Raw genomic sequence first — 21248 nt, forward strand, 5'->3', positions numbered from 1 at the left:
TTGCTTAATGGCCATTGTTGACCCTGTCAAGCAAACAAGGAGATGACCCAGGAAACTTTAAAGCTAAATTTGCTACATGGATGATTGGAGTGTGGTAGGGCTTCGTGAGTCAGAAGACTGACTAAGCAGAATTATATATTCTTTTAAAGGTAAAACTGTTAAAGCTCGGCAGATGTTGGCTTTTTTTTTTTTTTGGTCTAATGCCCATATCTCCACCATAGAAAGTGATGAAAAGTCCAAAATGGTGCAGTTGCCACAAGAACAAGAGATGAGGGTAAATCTTGCAGGGGACACCTGTTTTGGTGACATTTGTATGGGCAGATATTCGAGGGAGCTAAATAAGATGTTCCCCGATGAGCTGCAGATGGCAAAAAACTTGGCAGGGTTATTCTAGCTGTTTCCTACTCTATCCAAAACTAACATGGACAAAACATTGATGTACAGCAACTGTGTATTTAGCCGATTTTTTTTTTTTTTTTTTTTTTTTTTGGAAGTTTAACATAAAGATGTAATGCAAGCTGTGGTAGGATGGAAGTGTAAAGAGTAATCCAAGGGCTGAAATGCCATTCCTGGGGAAAATGCTCAAGGCTTCCATTGTTGGTCGGAAAGCCTTCTGCTCTGGAATAGTGGGTTGACAAGCCCAGATCGCAGGTTGCTGGCCAGCCATACAACAGCATCAGTGTTGTGAATGAAGCTGGTGGTAGAGGAAGAAAGCGGCTGTGGACCAGAGCCCCATAAGCTGATGCTTCCTCTACCGTGTCTGGTTTGCCACAGGGGGAGTCTATAGCAAAGTTCAACTAACCCGCAGGATAGACACATGTGCACTACGCTGCACTCGCGGTGTGGGTAGACTGCAGCACAGAAAGCAGTCTTAGGCCCTTTTCACATGATCAGGCCGATCAAATGGGACCCTCAATTCATCTCTACAGAGCGACAGATGTCCATTTACGTTTGCCTACCTCCAATCCAAAAAACAGAAGGGAATTCGTCCCCTTCCATCTGGGCAGATCGGAGGGCCTATAGAGTAGCCCGTGACCTGTCATCCTCCCGCTCTTCTCTTTGTGGCCCGCAACTGGTTACCAAGTTGCTTAAAGCGGGGGTTCACCCTATCAACGGAAAAAAAAAAATTTTTTTTTCTTTTACCATAAAATCAGGCATTGTAGCGCGAGCTACAGTATGCCTGTCCCGAATTTTTTACCCCTGTACTCACCTTGTACGCGTAGATCGAAGATACCGGGGAATGGGCGTGCCTATGGAGACGGAGGATGATTGACGGCCGGCTCTGGCGCGTCACGCTTCTCCGGAAATAGCCGAAATAGGCTTGGCTCTTCACGACGCGTGCGCATAGCCTGTGCGCAGGCGCCGTGAAGAGCCGAGACCTACTCCGGCTGTCTTCGGGGAGAGTGACGTGCCAGGGCCGGCCGTCAATCATCCTCCCTCTCCATAGGCACGCCCATTCCCCGCGGGAGCCGAAATCTACGATGTCCGATTACAAGGTGAGTCCGGGGTTAAAAAAATTGGGACAGGCATACTGTAGCTCGCGCTACAATGCCTGTCTCGATGGTAAAATCGTGTCGGGGGGGGGGGGGTGAACTACCGCTTTAAGTGGCCCTCGCTATTCAAAAGGTTGGGCACCCCTGGCCTAGATGGCTGATCATGTCATCTGTGCTGATGTTGACGCCCAGCCAGTCTGGATCCTGATCCTCTGACGCAGCAAAGACCTTGTGACCAAGTGCCTAGGCCTACCAATGTGGTCAGTCCCAAAGAACAGCACCTTCTCCAGGAAAAGTTCAGTAGTTCCTCTATTGACTTTGTGTATAATCTCAGGCAGCCCTTGGGCCACCAGTTGACACCACTGCTTTGAATTTTGTATTCCTGTTGGCCACTGAGGTGTCACCAGCCTTAGATTGGATCGGAAGATGAGATGTCGGCAACATAAAAATGATCTCTTTATATTCTGGAAGGCTGACCTCGGGACAGAAGAAATGGGAAAATAAGAATTTTGTTATGTAATGTGGGCTGGTTGCTCCCTGGCTGCTCATTCTGGCACTGGTGGTGGAGACGGGAGCCTGTAGAGTCACTGAAGGTCGGGTGTGTCTCAGCAGATGTTCCACTTGTGTGGGAAACCAAGGCTTGAGGTTTATGGCGGCAGAAAGAACGAGCAGTAATGCACACAATTACCGTGACAAACCTGGCAGGAGCCAGCAAGACGTGGCTGTATCCTCTTATTCATTCTTCTGATACTCTCCAACCTCGGTACAGTTTTTATGTCTCTTAGTACATTTGTTTGTGGCGCTTTCACTATCAAAAACAAAGCAAATTTTGCTTTACATGCCCACTCCACCATTTCTAGTACCCTATCCCTAACACCTATCAGTACTTAACCTGCCCCTCCACCTAACCTTAAGGCCGCGTACACATGGTTGTTCCAAACCGATGAGAATGGTCCGACGGGCCATTTCCATCGGTTCACCGCTGAAGTGGTCTGATGTGCGTACACACCATCATTCCAAAAACCGATCAGGTCAGAACGCGGTGACGTCAAACACACGACGTGCTGAATAAAACGAAGTTCAATGCTTCCAAGCATGCGTCGACTTGATTCTGAGCATGCGCGGGTTTTGAACCAATGCTTTCTGTACTAACCATCGGTTTGGACCGATCGGGCAGCGGGCCATGGGTTCGATTTTAAAGCATGTTTTAAAATTTTGGACCGAAGGACAACAGACCGATGGGCTATAAACACGGTTGGTTTGGACCGATGAAACTGAACCTCGGTCAATTCTCATCTGGTTTTGTCCGACCGTGTGTACACGGCCTAAGACTTTGGGGTGTATTTATATAAAAAATATACAGAGCGATACATTGTCTAAAAACTGCATTTTTTTTTTTGGGTGTCATTGTCATCACAATCGAATGTTACTAGGCTATTTTCTCCCCAGGTTCTTCAATAGGAATAGCATTAATCATGAAAATACTGTATAATGACCACTGGAAAAAATCTGACCTAAAGAAAAAATAAACTGTGCCAAAAAAAATACAAATGTACTAATGCAACAAATTTATACTTAGAGTTCATACATAAACATGAATCTCATAAATTCATACCATACATTACAAGCATTTTGCATCACTAAATCCACAATAAATGTGCTATAGTGCATGTATGTAAATAAAGTGTTGTGCATAAAATTATACATTAAAGGCGAATTGTGCAAAAAAATAAAAAAAAGATTGGTTAAACCCATAAGTGCTTTTTTACCAGTACTATTTCTTTTTTTATATTGGCTTTTGGAATTTACAAATGCAAGATGAAAAATCAGATGAAAGGTTTAGCACTGGGAAACACTTGTTGATAGATTAAAAAGTGCATTTTATATACATCTGTATAGATCGGACCAAAATGGGGAGGAGTGAGGGACATTGCTCCAAGTCGGGGACAGTTGGGAGCTATGTGCACAATGACGTCATGAACTAGCTGTGCCCAACGTGTTTCTAGGCAAATCACGTCTTCAGGGGCACAGGGTGAAGAGCTCTTTATTTTTTATGAATAGATACAGCCCCTAAAATGAATCTGTGTTGAGGGGTTGCAAGGCAATAGGTGCACTTATTTGCCCCCTTTAATCCCACTGGAGAGAATGTAGAAAACACACTACCTCCAGGTATAAGGGAGCATGTGACTCTATCTTCACTTGCAGGGTGCAGCATTGGGTGACTAAGTGGCCAATCTCCAGGATTCAGCACTGTCACATGGGGGACAAGAAGGGATAGTCCTTTGTTATCATGCTTGCGCTCCAACCATATCCTCTTGGAGCATTTGCAGACCACTTAATTTCGTTCTGGGGGGTAATCGGTGTGGTAGGGGAAACTGACTAGAAGTATGGGCAAGAGAACCCACTGCTTTGCTTGGGCCACTCTGTTAACAGAACTATTTAATGACTTTCAAATATGTACACCAGTAACTCATTATATATTGCCTGTGGATTGCTCATTGAAGTGTGAGGCCTCGTACACACGACAGAGATTCTCGGCAGAATTCGCCGAGAAACTCGGTCAAAACCCGGATTCTGCCGAGAATCTCTGTCGTCTGTACAGTTTTGGCTCGATGGAGCCGCCGAGGAGCTCGACGAGAAAATAGAGAACATGTTCTCTATTTTCTCGTTGGCCGCGTTGTTCTATAGGAGAAGGCGGCCCGCCGAGCTCCTCGGCGGCTTCATCCCAAAACGAGACGAGGAACTCGACGTGCCAAGCACGTCGAGTTCCTCTGTCGTGTGTACGGGGCCTCACTTTGCACAAAGTTAGCATGTGAGTTTTGGTGGAGCAGAATTTTTTTTTTAGTAAATTGCAATTACTTCCATGGCTCTGTTCCTATGAATTTCTTATTAAATTACCATATCTAAGCTAGTTGATCTCTGTCTGGATCTCCTTTTTACCTTGCAAATTGAAAGTACACTTTCCCGTGAGGAAAAAATGTTGGGCGCTGCCTGTTATAGTAACTTTTGTTCTGCCCCCTTCTGTCCTGCAGAAAGAGCATCTTTTGGCATCCGATTGTTAAATATTTAGACATGTATGAAAAATATGGCAACCAGCCAGCCTCCATTCACTTTGTCATTCTAGGTTTGAAAATGTGGTGGTGGTGGTGGTGAAGAAATCATGGTTTCCAAGATTGCATTCATTTGCGGCCCTTTGACTATTTCTTTCAATGTAGTAAGACATTTGTTATCACAATATATATTTTTTTATATATATATATATATATATATATATATATATATATATATATATATATATATATATATATATATATATATATATATATATATATATATATATATATATATATATATATATATATATATATACACATACACATACACATACACATACACATACACATACACATACACATACACATACACACACACACACACACACACACACACACACACACACACACACACACACATTTTTTTTTTTTATTATATATTTTTAGCGCCTTTTTTTTTTTTTTTTTTTTTTTCTTAGAAAATTTTTGATAAAATTTTGTTTGGCGCAACTCATGTTTAAAGTCCCATGGGCAACCTTTTTAATAGTCTAGTCTCTGGGGATGGAGTTGCACCATTATCCATTTTACCAACGCCTCTAGCCTCTAGTCATTACAACTGTAACTACTGGTCTACCTTCACTTTTTTTTTTTACTTTTTAGACGGTAACAATGATCGAAAGAGTAGAATATAAAATGCAAAAAAATCATCCTCTAGAGAACTTTATAGTGGTTCACAAACTTTCTGTAATGGTCATTACACATTCCAATATATGAGGAGTGGATTGTCCCTGAAATCTATTTTATAATGTTGGCATCTGTGCAATTCGTGGAAAGTTGGTTTTTTTTTTTTTTTTTTTTTTTTTTTGTAAGCGAATCGCTAGCAGCCTATTAGTCAAATCCTGCTAACGATGTTTGTAAAAGATTCTTGCAGTTCTTTGTGCATGGAGCTGTTTCTGAACAGATGTTGTGGCCGCTTGTGTTTAATGAACTGGGCTGACTGTACTGTTAATAAAACGATGTTTTCACACAAAATCGCTGTCTAAGTGGAGCTTTTTTCTTTCCAGAAGACCATAAAATGTAATTTAACATAATAATTATAAGAAATGGAAAAGAGTGCTAGGGGTTTTATTATAAAAAGTAGCAGGCAAGGGGTGTTGTAAGGTTGTAATTTCCATACCAAATATTCCATGTAGGAATGAACACATTGAGGTATCCTAAGATAAATTGTGACTGGCTGTGCATACACAATCCATATGATGATGAAGATATTCATGAACGATCGCTGTACAGTCATTCGTGTTTATGCCTGTGTGAGGGGTACTGTAGGTGCAGAAATTCAAGCACGGTTGTACAGGCTCCTCTCTTACTTAAATAGCTTACTCTTATTTTCACAATGTGCATCAGAATAAAGTTGCCATTTATCTCCATTTCCTGGGAACAGTCCTTCACTGTTGTGAGCGGTCTGTTCCTGTGTAATGGATGTCTCTGGATTGGTCCTAGGTAGGGAGATGAGTACCTCAAACTTGGCATAGTGCAGGCTCTAACCCGTCACACCACACAAGTGTACGTTCAAAAAACCGCACTGAGTACCCATGTGCTGCAACCATGCCATTTTGGATTGACGCTTGCACAGTGTGATGAGTTGGAGCCTGCCCTATGCAATGTCTACACTACTACTATCGGGCTTCCTGGGACGGTGCTGGACAGTGGGGAAGACCAGCTTAATCCTGACCCCTGAACTCCTGCGCGTTACAGTATTTTTAATTCTGACCTTTGAATCTTGACAAATGAAGTCTATGCCTTACTTAAGTCTTTACCTCTGAATTCTGTGTTGCTTACTCCTGACCCCTGAACTCTCTACTTTACTTATTCCTGACCTCTGCGTGATAATTAATCCTGACCCCTGCGCGTCACTTAATCCTGACCCCTGCACTCTATGCGTCACTTAATCCTGACCCCTGCACTCTATGCGTCACTTAATCCTGACCCCTGCGCGTCACTTAATCCTGACCCCTGCACGCTGCGCGTCACTTAATCCTGACCCCTGCACTCTATGCTTTACTCTCTTGACCTATAACAGCATAGGTTCAGGTTTTAGTTAACCATATGCTTTTAAGCCCTGTCTTCAATTTGGCCATTTCCAAAATTCACTGGTGTGTCCTACATCACCTCCCTTTTGTTAACCAAGGAATTTCCTCTTTGTACCTCTAAAGACTGCCTTTTGCTCCAACATTCTGTGACCAATTGTTTCCAGGCATGTTAAAGGGGTTGTAAAGGTAAAACCTGTTTTCCCTAAATGGCTTCCTTGGTGCAGTCCTCCTTCAGTTACCTCATCCTTTTTATTTTTGCTTTTAAATGTCCTTATTTCTTCTGAGAAATCCTCACTTCCTGTTCTTCTGTCTGTAACTCCACACAGTAATGCAAGGCTTTCTCCCTGGTGTGGAGAAAGCCTCTTGAGGGTGGAGGGGGCGAGCAGGAGTGTCAGGACGCCCACTAACACACAGCTCCTTTCTCTATCTGCAAAGTAGAGAGCGTCCTGACCCTCCTGCTCGCCCTCTCAAGAGGCTTTCTCCACACCAGGGAGAATGCCTTGCATTACTGTGTGGAGTTACAGACAGAAGAACAGGAAGTGAGGATTTCTCAGAAGAAATAAGGACATTTAAAAGCAAAATGGAAGGATGAAGTAAGAGAAGGACTGCACTAAGGTAAAGGAAGCTATTTAGGGAAACTTTTTTTTTTTTTTTTACCTTTACAACCCCTTTTAAGATGAGGGGGTGCTTTTGTGAGTGTGGCTCAAAATGAGGGTGTGTTTTTTTATTTATTTTTTTTTTTTTTTTTTTGCGTGGTAACAAGGCTGTTGCTGGATTTCATTGAAAATCTGGTGCCTTTTTTTTTTTTTTTTTTTTTTTTTTTAATAGAAGCTGTGGCTAATCAAATAGCGTCTGACTCATTCCCTGGGTGGGGGATATCCAATCTATCTAATCTATGGAATATTGGTGACTTGATGGTCTGTGTGATTTTGAACACATGAGTATTAAGATGTCCTGTCTGTGAAACGCATGAATCATTCATTTCCAGTGACTAATGTGGGAAAACGCAGAGGCTGATGGGTTTCTTCAATAAGGCAGTGTAATGAATATGAGTAAACCGCAGTCACCCCTAGCAACTACATTTTAGATTACCGCAGTCATCTTAGGTAAGACTTTATTGCTGACTGGTTAGGATCTTCAATGAGTCAGCTCGCTTAACCCTAAAAAAATGTTGTAGGTCAACAGTGCTGAGCTCTAACCCGCGGGGGGGGGGCTCATTAACCTCCAGTGCTGATCCTGACCTCCCTGGGGCCCTAAGCAAAATGACATGGCACATTAAAAATGAGAAGCGGGGGGCACTGACGACAGTGACATGTCACATTAAAGAAAGTTGAGAAGCGGGGGTAGGGGGTGTTCTGCTGTCGGAAATGACATGGGTGCTGACTTCTTACCTCTTCTGCCATGCAGCCAGCGAGTTGAGAAGCGGGGTGAGGGGGCGAAAATGACTTCTCACCAGGCGGGCCTCTAGTAATTTGGGGGGCCCTTCGCAGCTTTGCGGGGCCCTAAGCGGCTTGCATAGTGAGCCTATAGGGCGGATCGGCCCGGTTAACCTCCCTGGCGGTATGATTATGTCAGAATTTTGCGTGTCAAAGCGTTACATTTTTTTTGCATGGAAATTTTGGGTTTTATATTGTAGGCCTGTAATTCTAATGACCTGTACACACAGGGCCAGATTCACAAAAGAGATACGACGGCGTATCTCCTGATACGCCGTTGTATCTCTGAGATACGATTGTCGTATCTATGCGCCTGATTCATAGAATCAGTTACGCATAGATGGCCCTAAGATCCGACAGGTGTAACTGTGTTACACCGTCGGATCTAAGGCTGCAATTCTAGGCCGGCCGCTAGGTGGCGATTCCATTGCGGTCAGCGTAGAATATGCAAATGACTAGTTACGCCGATTCACGAATGTCCGCTTTGCCCGTCACTCTAAATTTACGTTGTTTCCGTAGAGATGTGTCGCGTAAAACTAAGCATGCCCTCTAGGTGGTGTAACCAATGTTAAGTATGGCCGTTGTTACCGCGTTAAAATTTCACATCGTTTGCGTAAGTCGTCCGTGAATGGCGCTGGACGCCATTTACGTTAACGTCGAAACCAATGACGTCCTTGCGACGTCATTTAGCGCAATGCACGTCGGGTAATTTTACGGACGAAGCATGCGCAGTACGCTCGGCACGGGAACGCGCCTAATTTAAATGGTGCCTGCCCCATTTGAATTGGGCGGGCTTGCGCCGAGCGGATTTACGCTACGCCGCCGCAAGTTTACAGGTAAGTGCTTTGTGAATCGGGCACTTGCGCTGTAAACCTGCGGCGGTGTAACGTAAATGGGATACGTTACGCCGCCGCAGCGTAACGTAATTCTATGTGAATCTGGCCCACAATCTGAGTTTCTGTCGGAATAAACTCGGAGTTCCATACAGACGAACAGAATTTCCGATAGAATTTTTTTTTTTCCATCAGAAAAAAGACAACTTGTTCTCTTTCTAACTCCGTCTGAATTTCCGAAGGAAAAAGTCAGTTGGGGCACACACGGTCGGAATAGCCAATGAAAAACTCCTATTAAGGGTCATTTTTTACCCAATACGAATATTTTTTTTGAGGAGATGCTATGTTGTTCCATCCAAAGGCTTTTCATACTCGTGAAAGACTGTAGTGGTAAGATCTGTTTGCCTCAGATATGATAATCGTCCTCTCCTCTATTGTTTACCCCTCTATTTGTGGGCGATATAATCCACCATATGATCACTCCCCTGAATTATTGAGTTCATGTGCACAAAGGCTTCTAAAAATGATTTGAGTAGTTTGTGTGGCTGGACGGGTCCCTACTGAACACCATTGGGATTGTTCATCCCTACTGAACACTTTTGGGATGAACTGGAATGCCAATTGTGGCCTGGATTCACGTACAGCGGCGTATCTTTGAGCGGGCGTAACGTATCCTATTTACGTTACGCCTCCGCAACTTAGACGGGCAAGTGCAGTATTCTCATGGCACTTGCTCCGTAAGTTGTGGCGGCGTAGCGTAAATAGGCCGCCGTAAGCCCGCCTAATTCAAATGTGGAAGATGTGGGCGTGTGGTATGTAAATGTTATGTGACCCCACGTAAATGACGCTTTTTACGAACACATCATGCGCCGTCCGTGGACATCCCAGTGTGCATTGCTCCAAAGTACGCTGCAAGGACGTATTGGTTTCGACGTGAACGTAAATTACGTCCAGCCCCATTCACGGACGACTTATGCAAACGACGTAAAATTTTCAAAATTCGACGCGGGAACGACGTCCATACTTAACATTGGTACGCCTCATATAGCAAGGGTAACTTTACGGCGGGAGAAAAAAACGTAAACGGCGTATCTGTAGTGCGTTGGCCGGGCGTACGTTCGTGAATTCACGTATCTAGCTGATTTACATATTTCTAGGCGTAAATCGGCGTACATGCCCCTAGCAGCCAGCATAAATATGCAGTTAAGATCCGACGGCGTAAGAGACTTACGCCAGTCGGATCCAACACAAATCTATGCATAACTGATTCTAAGAATCAGGCGCAAAGATACGACGGCTCAGACTCAGAGATACGCCGTCGTATCTCCTTTGAGAATCTGGGCCTGTGAGTCCAGTCTTATCATCCAATATCAGTACCTGATGGCTTAATTGGTACAAAGTTCCACAGACGCACTCCAAAATCTTGTGGAAACCTTCAGCGAAGAGTAGGGACTGTGAAGAGTAGGGACTGCTCTATCTGCAAAGGGAAGAGCCACCTTCATATTAATGGCCATGGTTTTGGAATGGACTGTCCAATCTCAGAGGTGTGATGTTTTTTTGGCAATATACAGTATAGTGTAGTATGCTGGCTTCCGGGAGGTGGCAAATGTGATTTTACACAAGAAGGCAAGATTAAGAACTATTCGGACATGTGTACGATTTTCGTGATTAGTGTGTATCAATGGCCTTGCAAATTTGTGTGAACTGTTGTAGTTGCCTAACTCAGAGTTGCTAGCCCTTTAAACCAGCCTGGAAGTTATTTTTACACCCAATAGATGACCAATCTAATTCCATTAAGGCTGTTAAGCCTCTAATAAATAATTCAGGATCTCTTGACATTCCCTGATTAGCCGAAACTTAAGGTAGAATCCATAAATAGTGTGTTTGTGTGTGTGGTGTGTGTTTTTTTTTTTTTTTTTTGTATCTGCTGAGTAATCTATATGAAGACAATCAATGTATAAGCTATCGCTTGGGGATTCCAGTTGACGGGAAGAGATTTAATAAATTGCCGCTGTCTATTCTCCATCTCTTTACAGTGACGGTTGAGGAACCTTCCTCCGATTCATGGATGATCATGAAGCCTTGTAAGCAGTGGCAGATCTCAGGCAAGTCCATGGAGCTTGGCGCAGCGGACTGACTTCCACACAAAGGCCAGAACAAAGATGAGCAAGCTCCCCTTCCAGAACAGAGCCATGCAGGACCGGCGGAGTGTTTGTGTCTTCCTTCCAAACGATGACACTTTGAGTATCATCATCAGTGTAAGTACCAGAGGCCTTCATGTCCTAAATTCCCAGTTAACCCACCATTAACCGGAATGCACCTTAGGCCTCGTACACACGACCGAGAAACTCGACGGGCGAAACATCGTTTTCCTCGTCGAGTTCCTTGTTAGGCTTGTCGACCAGCTTGCTTTGCGTACACACTGTCAAGACAAAATCTCCTCGTTCTCAAACACGGCGACGTACAACACATACAACGGCAGGGGAAGTTCGATTCCACTGGCTAAACTCTTGGGGCTGCTTTTGCTAATCTCATGTGTTTGCGTGTTAAGTAAAAGTTTAAGAGATAATTTGCACTTTTCAGTCTGTTACAGCTTGACAGATGTTTTCTCTCCATTACAAATGCTACTTTTACTCCCGTCTCATACTTTATTCTGAGCAAGCGCGGGTTTCTTAGCATGCACACGCTCGAGTTTCTCGTCGAAAACCAGCCCGTCGAGGAACTCGACGAGTCCAAATTTGAGACTCCCGTCGAGGAAATAGAGAACTTGCTCTCTTTTTGGCTCGTCGAGTTTCTCAACAGTTTCCTCGACGAAAATGTACACACGACCGGTTTCCTCGGCAAAAAAATATCTCCCAGCAAGTTTCTTGCTGGTTTTTGCCGAGAAACTCGGTCGTGTGTACGAGGCCTAAGGGTTCCATACCACAGGTCCCCAACCATTAGAACCAGCACTAATCCCACGCCTGGTTGTCAACATAGGCTATGTGTACATGAATAAAAACAGAGACCCTGGTAATAGATTACTTGGGAGTGGGAGGCAAAAGAGTTACTTTAATGACAAAAGGTCATAAAAGGGTTTGCTGAAAAAATAGATGCTTTATTTTACAATAATTAGAGCCGGTTCACACAGGGGCGACTCGTCAGATGACTTAGCCGCCTGACAAGTCGCGCTCCGTTCTGTACAATGGAACCATTCTAATAGGAGCGACTCAAGTCGCTCCGACTTAGAAAAAAGGTTCCTGTACTACTTTGGGACGACTTGCATTGACTTCAATACAGAAGTCATTTTGCAAGTGGCCTCTGAAGTCGGCAAGTTGTGCTGACCCTGTGTGAACCGGCTCTAAGCGTATTGTGTTTTTTGTTTTGTGTTTTGTGTTCTGTTTTTTTGTTTGTTGGTCTTGTATGGTGCTTTTTGTAGATGGATTTGTGTGATTCTGTGACGTTGTAGGCTAAATTTTTTTTTTTTTAGTATTAAACACTTGCCATGAATTTAAAATAAGAGAGAGAGAGACTTGTAAAGCGCAACACATGCGAACTGAATCGCCTCTGGGCGCTGTATCCATTTCATGGGTAAGGAACCCCTTGACCTCAGAAGAGATGGGTTTTAATCTTTCTTTTTTTCAGCAAAACCTATTATGATCTTTTGTCACTAAAGTAACCCCTTTGCCTCCCAGGTAATCTATTGTCAGAGTCTGTGGTTATATGTGTTTGGTCACGGTGACAACACCCAATTTGGTGAGCGGTCTATGGGTATGTATGATAGCTGATGATTAACTAGGGCCTGTTGTTGTTTCAGGTTTAGGTTTATGTGTACATGATGCCTTAGGCTTCATGTACACTACCAGTTCCTAAACTTGAGTTTAGGAACTTTTGGCATTTTTTGACAAAGCTCCTAAACTCGGCCTATGGGGTTGTTTTACTAAATGCAAATAGACTATGCGCGCTGCAAGTGCAGTTGCTCCAGAGCTTAGTAACGAGGTAAAGCTTCACTTTACAAAGAGTAACCAATCCTGTGCAAGGAAAGTAAATATAAAATTTTGCTTGCATGTGATGGAAGTTGGCAGAGCATTTGCTAATCTCTGGAGCAACTGCTGTTGCACAGTGCAACTTGCCTTTAGTAAATCAACCCTATAGGCTTTTAGACTCATGTTCAGGATAGAAACCGCTGGCTGCAGGAAACCGCAAACTGATTTTGTAGCGTTTTGCATTTTCCTGCGGCTGCGGGTAAAGGAAGGCAGTGTGTACATGAAGCCAAACGAAGATTGTGAACAGGAAGGTAAGAAGCCTTTACTGTAGCGGAAACATAGGATGCCACTTCTGCAATAAAAAAAAACTATCTGCAGTTTTTATTAAAGGGTTAGTAAAGGTTTTTTATTTTTTAAATAACAAACATGTCATACTTGGTGCCCATTCACATTACCGCGACTTGGGTTGCCCCCAAGTCGCGCGACATGGGTTGCCCCCAAGTCGCGCGACATGAGAATTTACATTAAAGTGAATGAGAGCCATCTTGATGTACACTACTGAAGTCGCTCCGACTTCAAAAAATGTTCCTGTAGTACTTCAAGGTGACTTGTACCCATTGATTTCAATGGAAGTTGTCTCCAAAGTCGGATCAGTGTCTTAACTGAAGCAACTTTACAGGAAGAGAAAATAGTATTCTCAGGTAAACCCCTCCCACAGAGCTGATTATTGTTTGATTGGCCACTGGCAAAGTTGTCTGTCCTGGGGGCGACTTGAAGGTGCCTCAAAGTAGCCTCAAGTTGCCTCGCAAAGTCGTGCCGTCTTTCATGTCGCTGTAGTGTGAACCAGCACTTGCCTCCACTGTGCAGTTTGTTTTGCACAGAGTGGTCCCGATCCTCTTCTTCTGGGGTTCCTCAGCGGCTGTCTCGGCTCCTCCCCGCAAGAGCGAACCCTCTTCTGGGAAGCGCTCTCCCAAGGGGGTTAGCTTGTGGGCATGCTCCAGTGTGATACACTTGGTGGCTATGGCTGCCACTGTATAACTTGTCCCCGCCCCCCGGTGTGCCATGTCATTGATTTGATTGACAGCAGCGGGAGCCAATGGCTGCTCTATCAATCATCCAATGAAGAGCCGAGAAGCCAGCGCGTTCACGACTCAGGACTTTCGCGTGCTCAGGTAAGTAAACGGGGGGGGGGGGGGGAGGGGGGCTGGGGGGCTTGTAAGCATCGGATATTTTTTCACCTTAATGCATAGGAAAAAACGGGAAGCTTTACAACCCCTTTTAGGCTCCAGGCAAATTAACATTTTGTGTAAGCTAAAAAAAAAGCTGGCCCCAGTGTGAAAGGGGTCTAAGTGACCTTTGTTTCCTTTTGTGTAAACCACAAACCGTTCATAAAGTACATAAAGTGTTTATGTGAAAACCACGGCTACGTCCACTGTGTGTACATTTTTTATTGCCTTCAATGATGTAACATGTAATTTTTTTATTTTTTTTTGCAGGTTAAAGCACTTTGTCAAGAGTTATTAGACCAAATATGTGACCTCCTCCGGCTGAAAGATTGCCATCTCTTTGGACTCAGCGTTATTCAAAGTAAGTTACCTCTTTGTGTCCAGTCCTCTTCCTTATATCTTGGCAAAGCGGGTCTGAATTTAGAAAATGAAAAGCTCCCATATTGCAGCTAGAGCTTCCGTTTTTGTTGCTTGTAAATTGTCTGGTGGTAGGGTACAGGACATATTCTTTCATAGGTGTTCGCTCTTTTTTAGGACATGGGAGTGCTTGAATTACAGTGGCAGTGTTTTTTTTTAAAGCACCTTATTGGAGCCAGAGGCCGTAATAGGCTTCAAAACAGGATGGATTCGCTCGGTGCCCACCCAGATGTGTTAGAAAAGTGAATATTTATTTGCCTTTCTAACAATGAATCGCCTCTCCACCAATCCGGAATCGCGGGTCTGTTACCCGTCTCCCGATTGGCTGAAAGGTCAGACGATCCTATTTGATGCCTAGGAGGGGAGGAGACGCACAGTGGAAGCCGCCGTGATCTCAGAAGGGAATGGGACACAGGAGATGCTGCCAGATGCCCGCCGTAGCCTGTCCCCCTGCCCAGTGTGCCCACAGATACCCCGATGTGCCAACTGCAGGCAAGTGAACTGGCGGGGAAGGGGGTTTGAGGTGCGGCAGGGGGGGTGGTTTTCTGCCACCCAAAACAAAACAAAAAAAACACCAGCTGCCACTGACCACTAGAACACGAGGGGGGGTAGGAGTGGAAAGGAGCAGTCTCATTGGAGGATTAGGTAAGTATATGTCAGCTCTCCGAACCCCTAGACAAAAATTGGCAGTTAACCCATGCAGTACGGACACAAACAAAAATTGCCTTAAGAAAAATGGCACCCAAACATGGGTTGTGGATTTTGCCGCAATTTTTAATTTCAAACGAGGCTAAAGGTAGGGTGACCACGTGTCCCGGATTGCCCGGGACAGTCCCGCATTTTGCAGGTCTGTCCCGGGTACATTCATTCCAGGACAATACAGTGTCCCAAAATGAAACTGATACAAACCTGATGGCCCCAAACAAGGCCGCCACATCACCGCTTTACTCACTGACAGTCCTGGCCGGGAATGCCTGGAGGAGCACAATCCCGCCCCCTGCTTGTGATTGGAGAAATCCTAAATCCCGCCTCTTGTGTCCCATCACTGTGCATTGATTCGTTACAGCACAAGCGGATCTTTGGGAAGGGAGGGTGTTCCTGAATGGTAGTTTGGAAATGTGGTCACCATAGCTTAAGGCCTGGTTCACACTTATGCAGTTTGCAGTTTGCAGGTGCATTTTTGAATACATACCTTTCATCTATTGAAGTCTATTGGCTAGATTCAGAGAGTTACGGCGGCGTATCAGTAGATACGCCGTCGTAACTCTGAATCTACGCCGTCGTAAATTTAAGCGTTCTCTGGAAACCAGATACGCTTAAATTAGGCTAAGATACGAGCGGCGTAAGTCTCCTACGCCGTCGTATCTTGGGGTGCATATTTACGCTGGCCGCTAGGTGGCGCTTCCGTTGTTTGCAGCGTTTAATATGCAAATGAGCAAGATACGCCGATTCACAAACGTACGTGCGCCCGTCGCAATTAGTTTTGCCGTTTACGTTAGAGATACGCCGGCGTAAAGATAAAGCTGCTCCCCAGGTGGCGCAGCCCATGCAAGGTATGGACGTCGGAACAGGCCTATCTTTTTACGTTGTTTGCGTAAGTCGTACGCGAATAGGGCTGTGCCTCAGTTACGTTCACGTCGTAGGCAGTGTTTGGCGTATCTTAGGCATGCTATCTGACGCATGCACACTGGGATATGTCCACGGACGGCGCATGCGCTGTTCGTTACAAACGTCAATCACGTCGGGTCATGGTTAATTTACATAAAACACGCCCACCTCTTCACAATTTGAATCAGATGCGCTTACGCCAGCCCATTTACGCTACGCCGCCGTAACTTAGGAGGCAAGTGCTTTGTGAATACAGCACTTGCCTCTCTGACTTACGGCGGCGTAGCGTATATGCGATATGCTACGCCACCTCAAAATTAAGCCAGTCTATCTGAATCTGGCTAAATGGAACCAAAAATCTGAAAAGTCCCCCTGGCCCTTTCCATAAAATGCACAGATGTTTACTACATCCATAGGAAACCATGTTAAATGGACTGTAGTGTGTTTCTGCAAAACTGAAAACGCCCTAAAAAATGCATAGATGTGAACCCGGCCTAACATTGTTGGAGGGAATTATAATCCCAGACAAATTGTATCATTGAATCATTTTCCATCCTGTCATTCTTCAACTGTCATTTTTTTAAGGGCAGATTTGAATGTGACTTGTCTGAGATGATGATGTCATCTGACAGGTTTATACACCAGGCCCTATATGACCTGATTCTACACTTCTTAATGATCGTCGGTTTTCTTTACCCAGAGTACAATCTTTCTGAAGTCAAGACTGAAGGAAAATGAAAATGACAGTTCTATGTATATAAGGACCTTGTCTTTCACCTTTCCAACAAAACCCGAGCAGGCGGAGATTGATGGAAAAGGTACTATTACCTTGTCTATAACATCCCCGGCGATAATTACGAAGGTATTTATCTGTCCTCTCTCAGCACTCGGGTCAACTATCACCAGCCTGGACACGTCTGATGTCTTACATGACCCCGATCTTATCACAGAACAAATCGCTGAACAACCTATCCACTCATGTTGGGCTGTCAAGTTCAAATTCTTTTTTTTTTTTTTTTTTTGTATACTTAGTGCTTGGAGAGAAGGTTTCTGTTCTTTTGTGCTATTTATACAACCGTTTTATTTGAAGTGGACTTTTCAGTAAATGTACACATCGTTATGAATACATTCCTGACTTGTCACAATACTCGTCTAAAAAGGTGCGTTGAAGCGCCGGACCCAATAATAGCTTGGCGCACAGTTCTTAACCCCTTCATGCCTAAGGGTAAAACTTAAAGCCTAAGCACAATTTTGCAACTTTGACCTGTGTTGGTAAGACCGTACATATCACAACTACTTTGTGCATCCAGGTGGATTGTACTGCGTTTTTTTTTCAGGACAAATTGTGCTTTCATTTGGTAGTAAATGGTTATGGATATCTGCTGATCTTATATATTTTTTTTTTATTCTCAAAGGAAAAATGGCCCAAAATAGTAAAAAAATAAATATATATTTTTAAAAAATTAAGCTGTATATCTCTTGTTACTACCATAACCTACCACCAAAGAACATCCCAAATTCTCCTTCTCCTGACTATTGCAGCGATACCACATATGTGGATGTTAGTTGTTGGTTGTTCCCGTAGTACAGCCCCCTCTCTCACACTCTCTCTCACACACACACACTATATATATATATATATATATATATATATATATATATATATATATATATATATATATATATATATATATATATATATATATAAATTTTATTATAATTTTTTTATTTTTTGATGATTTGGGTGGATTTGGTGGTTCTGGTACACATAAGTAGTCTCCCACAAGCCTCTTTGTGGGCTCTTCTGCCCCTTTACCCCCATGGCTCTGTATACATGTCCCATACAGCCCAGTATTGGTTGCTGTCGGGGAGTTTTCACTTTTCTGCGGTATACACTGTGAATGGCGGTGTTGATGTAACACGTGGAGTTCAGGGTGATGAATGGAGACAGCTGAAGTCGTCCTAATGGTTGTGTCCTCCAGGACTTGCATTCCTGGGCCTGTAAATTCCAGAATTGCCATCTACAGCAAAGAGCCCTTTCTTCATTTACAAGAAGAAACAAAATGCTTACATAAGCAAGCTTGAAATTCAGTCAAAGACGGCACAAGGTTTACATGTGTTCCTTCTGCCGCACAATTCTAATTTGCTGTACAGTATTTTAAAGCTGAACTCCGAGCACAAAAACTTTACTTTTAAGGATCTTCCTCAATTTTCACAAAGGATAAAAGTCCGCTTAGCGTGCACCAAATTCCCATGCAAACTCGGCTATTGCCTTGCAAAAGTAGCTGTGACATTATACTTTTTTTTCTCTATGCTAGACAACTACAAAAAAAAATGGAGCACTTTAGTAAATTTTAGCATGGTGTTCCTATATCTCTGAATGGGGCAAGGATGGCCGGACCTCCAAAAATAAATATAAATTCAGTCATGCATACAAAAAGCTGGCCACGCATTAGTAGATCTTAGAAATAACATTCGTACAAAATTGCTTGTACATTCGATGAGTGAATAAATGTCGTTCGAAATGTTTGCTTATAACATTCAATTTTGGAAACAAAATACACACACTCTGTTATAAATTAGTTTGTTCAAGATTTTCCGTCCTGCTCCTCTGAATTTTCTGATTACTGCAGTTGAAAGCGAACATTGATTTGACACCTATTATTAAGCTCCAAAGGGCTTTACATGCACACTATGCCCTGTAAATAGGCACTGCTGTGTCACACATTTCACAGAGCCTGTGTTTCTGTCCAATTAGGCGACCCGTCAAATTTTGTAATGGCAGTGACATTTCGGTGTGGCCATCTTGGTACACCGCGCAGTCGCCCACAGTAAGGATACAGTGAGGAGGCGGCAAACTGACTTTTTTTTTTTTTTACACCCACCAGTATTGCATTTCACACTTATTTTTATCTGTAAATTGAGCTTATATAGTGTAATACAGTATTTTGAAATTCGTCTGTTTTGATGTTGAATTTTAAAAGCAGCCTGCTGATCTGACAGAACACTGCTGCTTTTAAAATTCAACATCAAAAGATTCAGACGGATTTATATTTTACTATAAATCTTCTAGATTGTAAGCTCCAACGAGCAGGGCCCTCTGATCCCTTCTGTATTTGTATTGTAAGTGTACTGGGCCAGATTCTCATAGAATCGGCGGCGGCGTAGTGTAAGCCATTTACACCACCGCAACTTACTGGAGCAAGTGCCGTATTCTCCAAGCACTTGCTCCGTAATTTGCGGCGGCGTAGTGTAAATGGGCCAGCGTATGGCCGCGTAATTTAAAGGGGGCGGCTTGTATTCAAATTAAGCGCGCCCCCGCGCCGATCGAACTGCGCATGCGCCGGGCGGAAAAATAGCCCAGTGCGCATGCTCGGCTCACGACGGAAAACGTCAATGACGCCGACGTGAGCGTCATTGACGTAACGTCATATTCGCGGACGACTTAGTAAAACGACGTAACCGACGGAAAAAGACGACGCTGACCCGACACCATACTTAACATGGCATACGACGGACTGGCGTAAGGTTACCCCTCATATAGCAGGGGTAACCTTACGCTTACGTAAACGACGACGCGGCGCAAATTCGTTCGGGAATCAGCATTTCAGGCTCATTTGCATAGTCAAATGAAAACTGAACGTAAACACCACCTAGCGGCCAGGGTAGAATTACACCTGTCGGATCTACGCCGTATCTATGCGAAAATGATTCTAGGAATCACTCGCATAGATACCCGGGGCCAAAAACAGAGATACGACGGTGTTTCCTGAGATACACCGTCGTAACTTCTGAGAATCTGGCCCACCGTCCGTCCCCCATGTTGTAAAGCACTGCGCAAATTGTTGGCACTATATAAATCCTGTATAATAATATATAAGCTCAGTTTACTGTTAAAAATAAGTGTGAAATGCAAGACTCCAGTGGGTGTAATAAAGATGTCTGCTTGTCACCTTCCTACTGTATTCCTGCCGTGGGCGACTGCGGAGTGTACCAAGATGGCAGTGACAAAATGTCACTTCCGTTACAAAATTGGACGGGTTGCCTAATCTGATGGAACACCTGCCTTCTGAACTGCAGGAGGTGCTGAGAGGAGGAGTTTAAGGAGGCGGAGTCACTGCAGGAATCACTGCTTGCAGGCAGCAATCTACCATGGGACATGTAGTCCTTCGAAATTTAAAGTAAGCAGCAGAGGAGAAAGCTGCAAAGCATGTAGGGAATCCAGAAAGTTGTGGAAAGAGACGACAGCACTCACATTTTTGATTTTTCAAGTAAGCTTTTGTTGTTTGTATTTTTTATTATAATGATAATGCTAATGTTCTCAATTGAAAGTGTAGGATGTGACTATAGGTCTCATTTACTGTAACTGCAGCAGAGGAAAGGAGGTCTTTGACCTGGCTATGTTGTCTGGCAGGGCTGTGTAAATAGCAGAAATGACTGGACAGAAATACAGATCCTCTAGCAATTAATTACATTTGCATGTAACTATTGGCCTGGAGTTCGACTCTAAAAAAGCTGTTTGGTATCAAATTTTATTAGCAAAACATTTTTACAAAATAATAAAGGTTTAAAGAAGAAAAAATGCTGTCTCATAAGCCTGATTGTGCTTCTTCTGTGTATTCTCTGCAGACAACGAGCATGTGTACATGGAACACTCGCAGAAGATGTACAAGTACTGCCCCAAGGAATGGAAGAAGGAGGCCAGCAGGGTAAGTCGCTTGACCCAACGTGTTTGCTCAACACATTTCTTGGCTGTGTTTTGCTGAGGAATTTCACTGCTGGAAGAATCCATAAGAAACTTCTTCTGAGTTTGTCAGAAAAAAAAAATTGCCTAGACCAATCTTTCTCAGTCGGGGTTTCATGGATCACTAAGGTTTCTCCTTAGGCTGCAAGGAGTTCCTTGAGCAATGACCACCCATGGAAGGAGACACCACGGCTCTCATCGTCCATGTTTCTTTTCTATTTCCATTCATTTTATTTTTCTAATTGGTCAGTGGAGCTCCAGAGGAGCAGAGACAAGGAGAAATAGAGAGATAAAAAGCCAGGAGAGAGAGATCCTTCTAAGGCCTTGTACAGACGAGCGAACATGTCCGATGAAAACGGTCCGTGGACCATTTTCATCGGACA

At 43.8% G+C, this 21248-nt stretch overlaps 1 protein-coding gene across 3 annotated transcripts in view; it reads left to right on the forward strand.

Moving 5' to 3' along the window:
- Positions 1-21248, forward strand: part of FRMD6 (FERM domain containing 6) — a 193995-nt gene that overhangs the window by 138729 nt on the left and 34018 nt on the right. For all 3 annotated transcript variants that reach the window (XM_040332677.1, XM_040332678.1, XM_040332676.1), the window contains 3 exons: positions 10942-11163; positions 14367-14457; positions 20751-20830. In XM_040332677.1, coding sequence (XP_040188611.1) covers positions 11068-11163; positions 14367-14457; positions 20751-20830 — 267 coding nt within the window. In that variant the 5' untranslated portion in view covers positions 10942-11067. The remainder of the gene's footprint in view (positions 1-10941; positions 11164-14366; positions 14458-20750; positions 20831-21248) is intronic.

Source organism: Rana temporaria, chromosome 13 (assembly GCF_905171775.1).
Source record: "Rana temporaria chromosome 13, aRanTem1.1, whole genome shotgun sequence".
NCBI classification, from domain to species: Eukaryota; Metazoa; Chordata; class Amphibia; order Anura; family Ranidae; genus Rana; species Rana temporaria.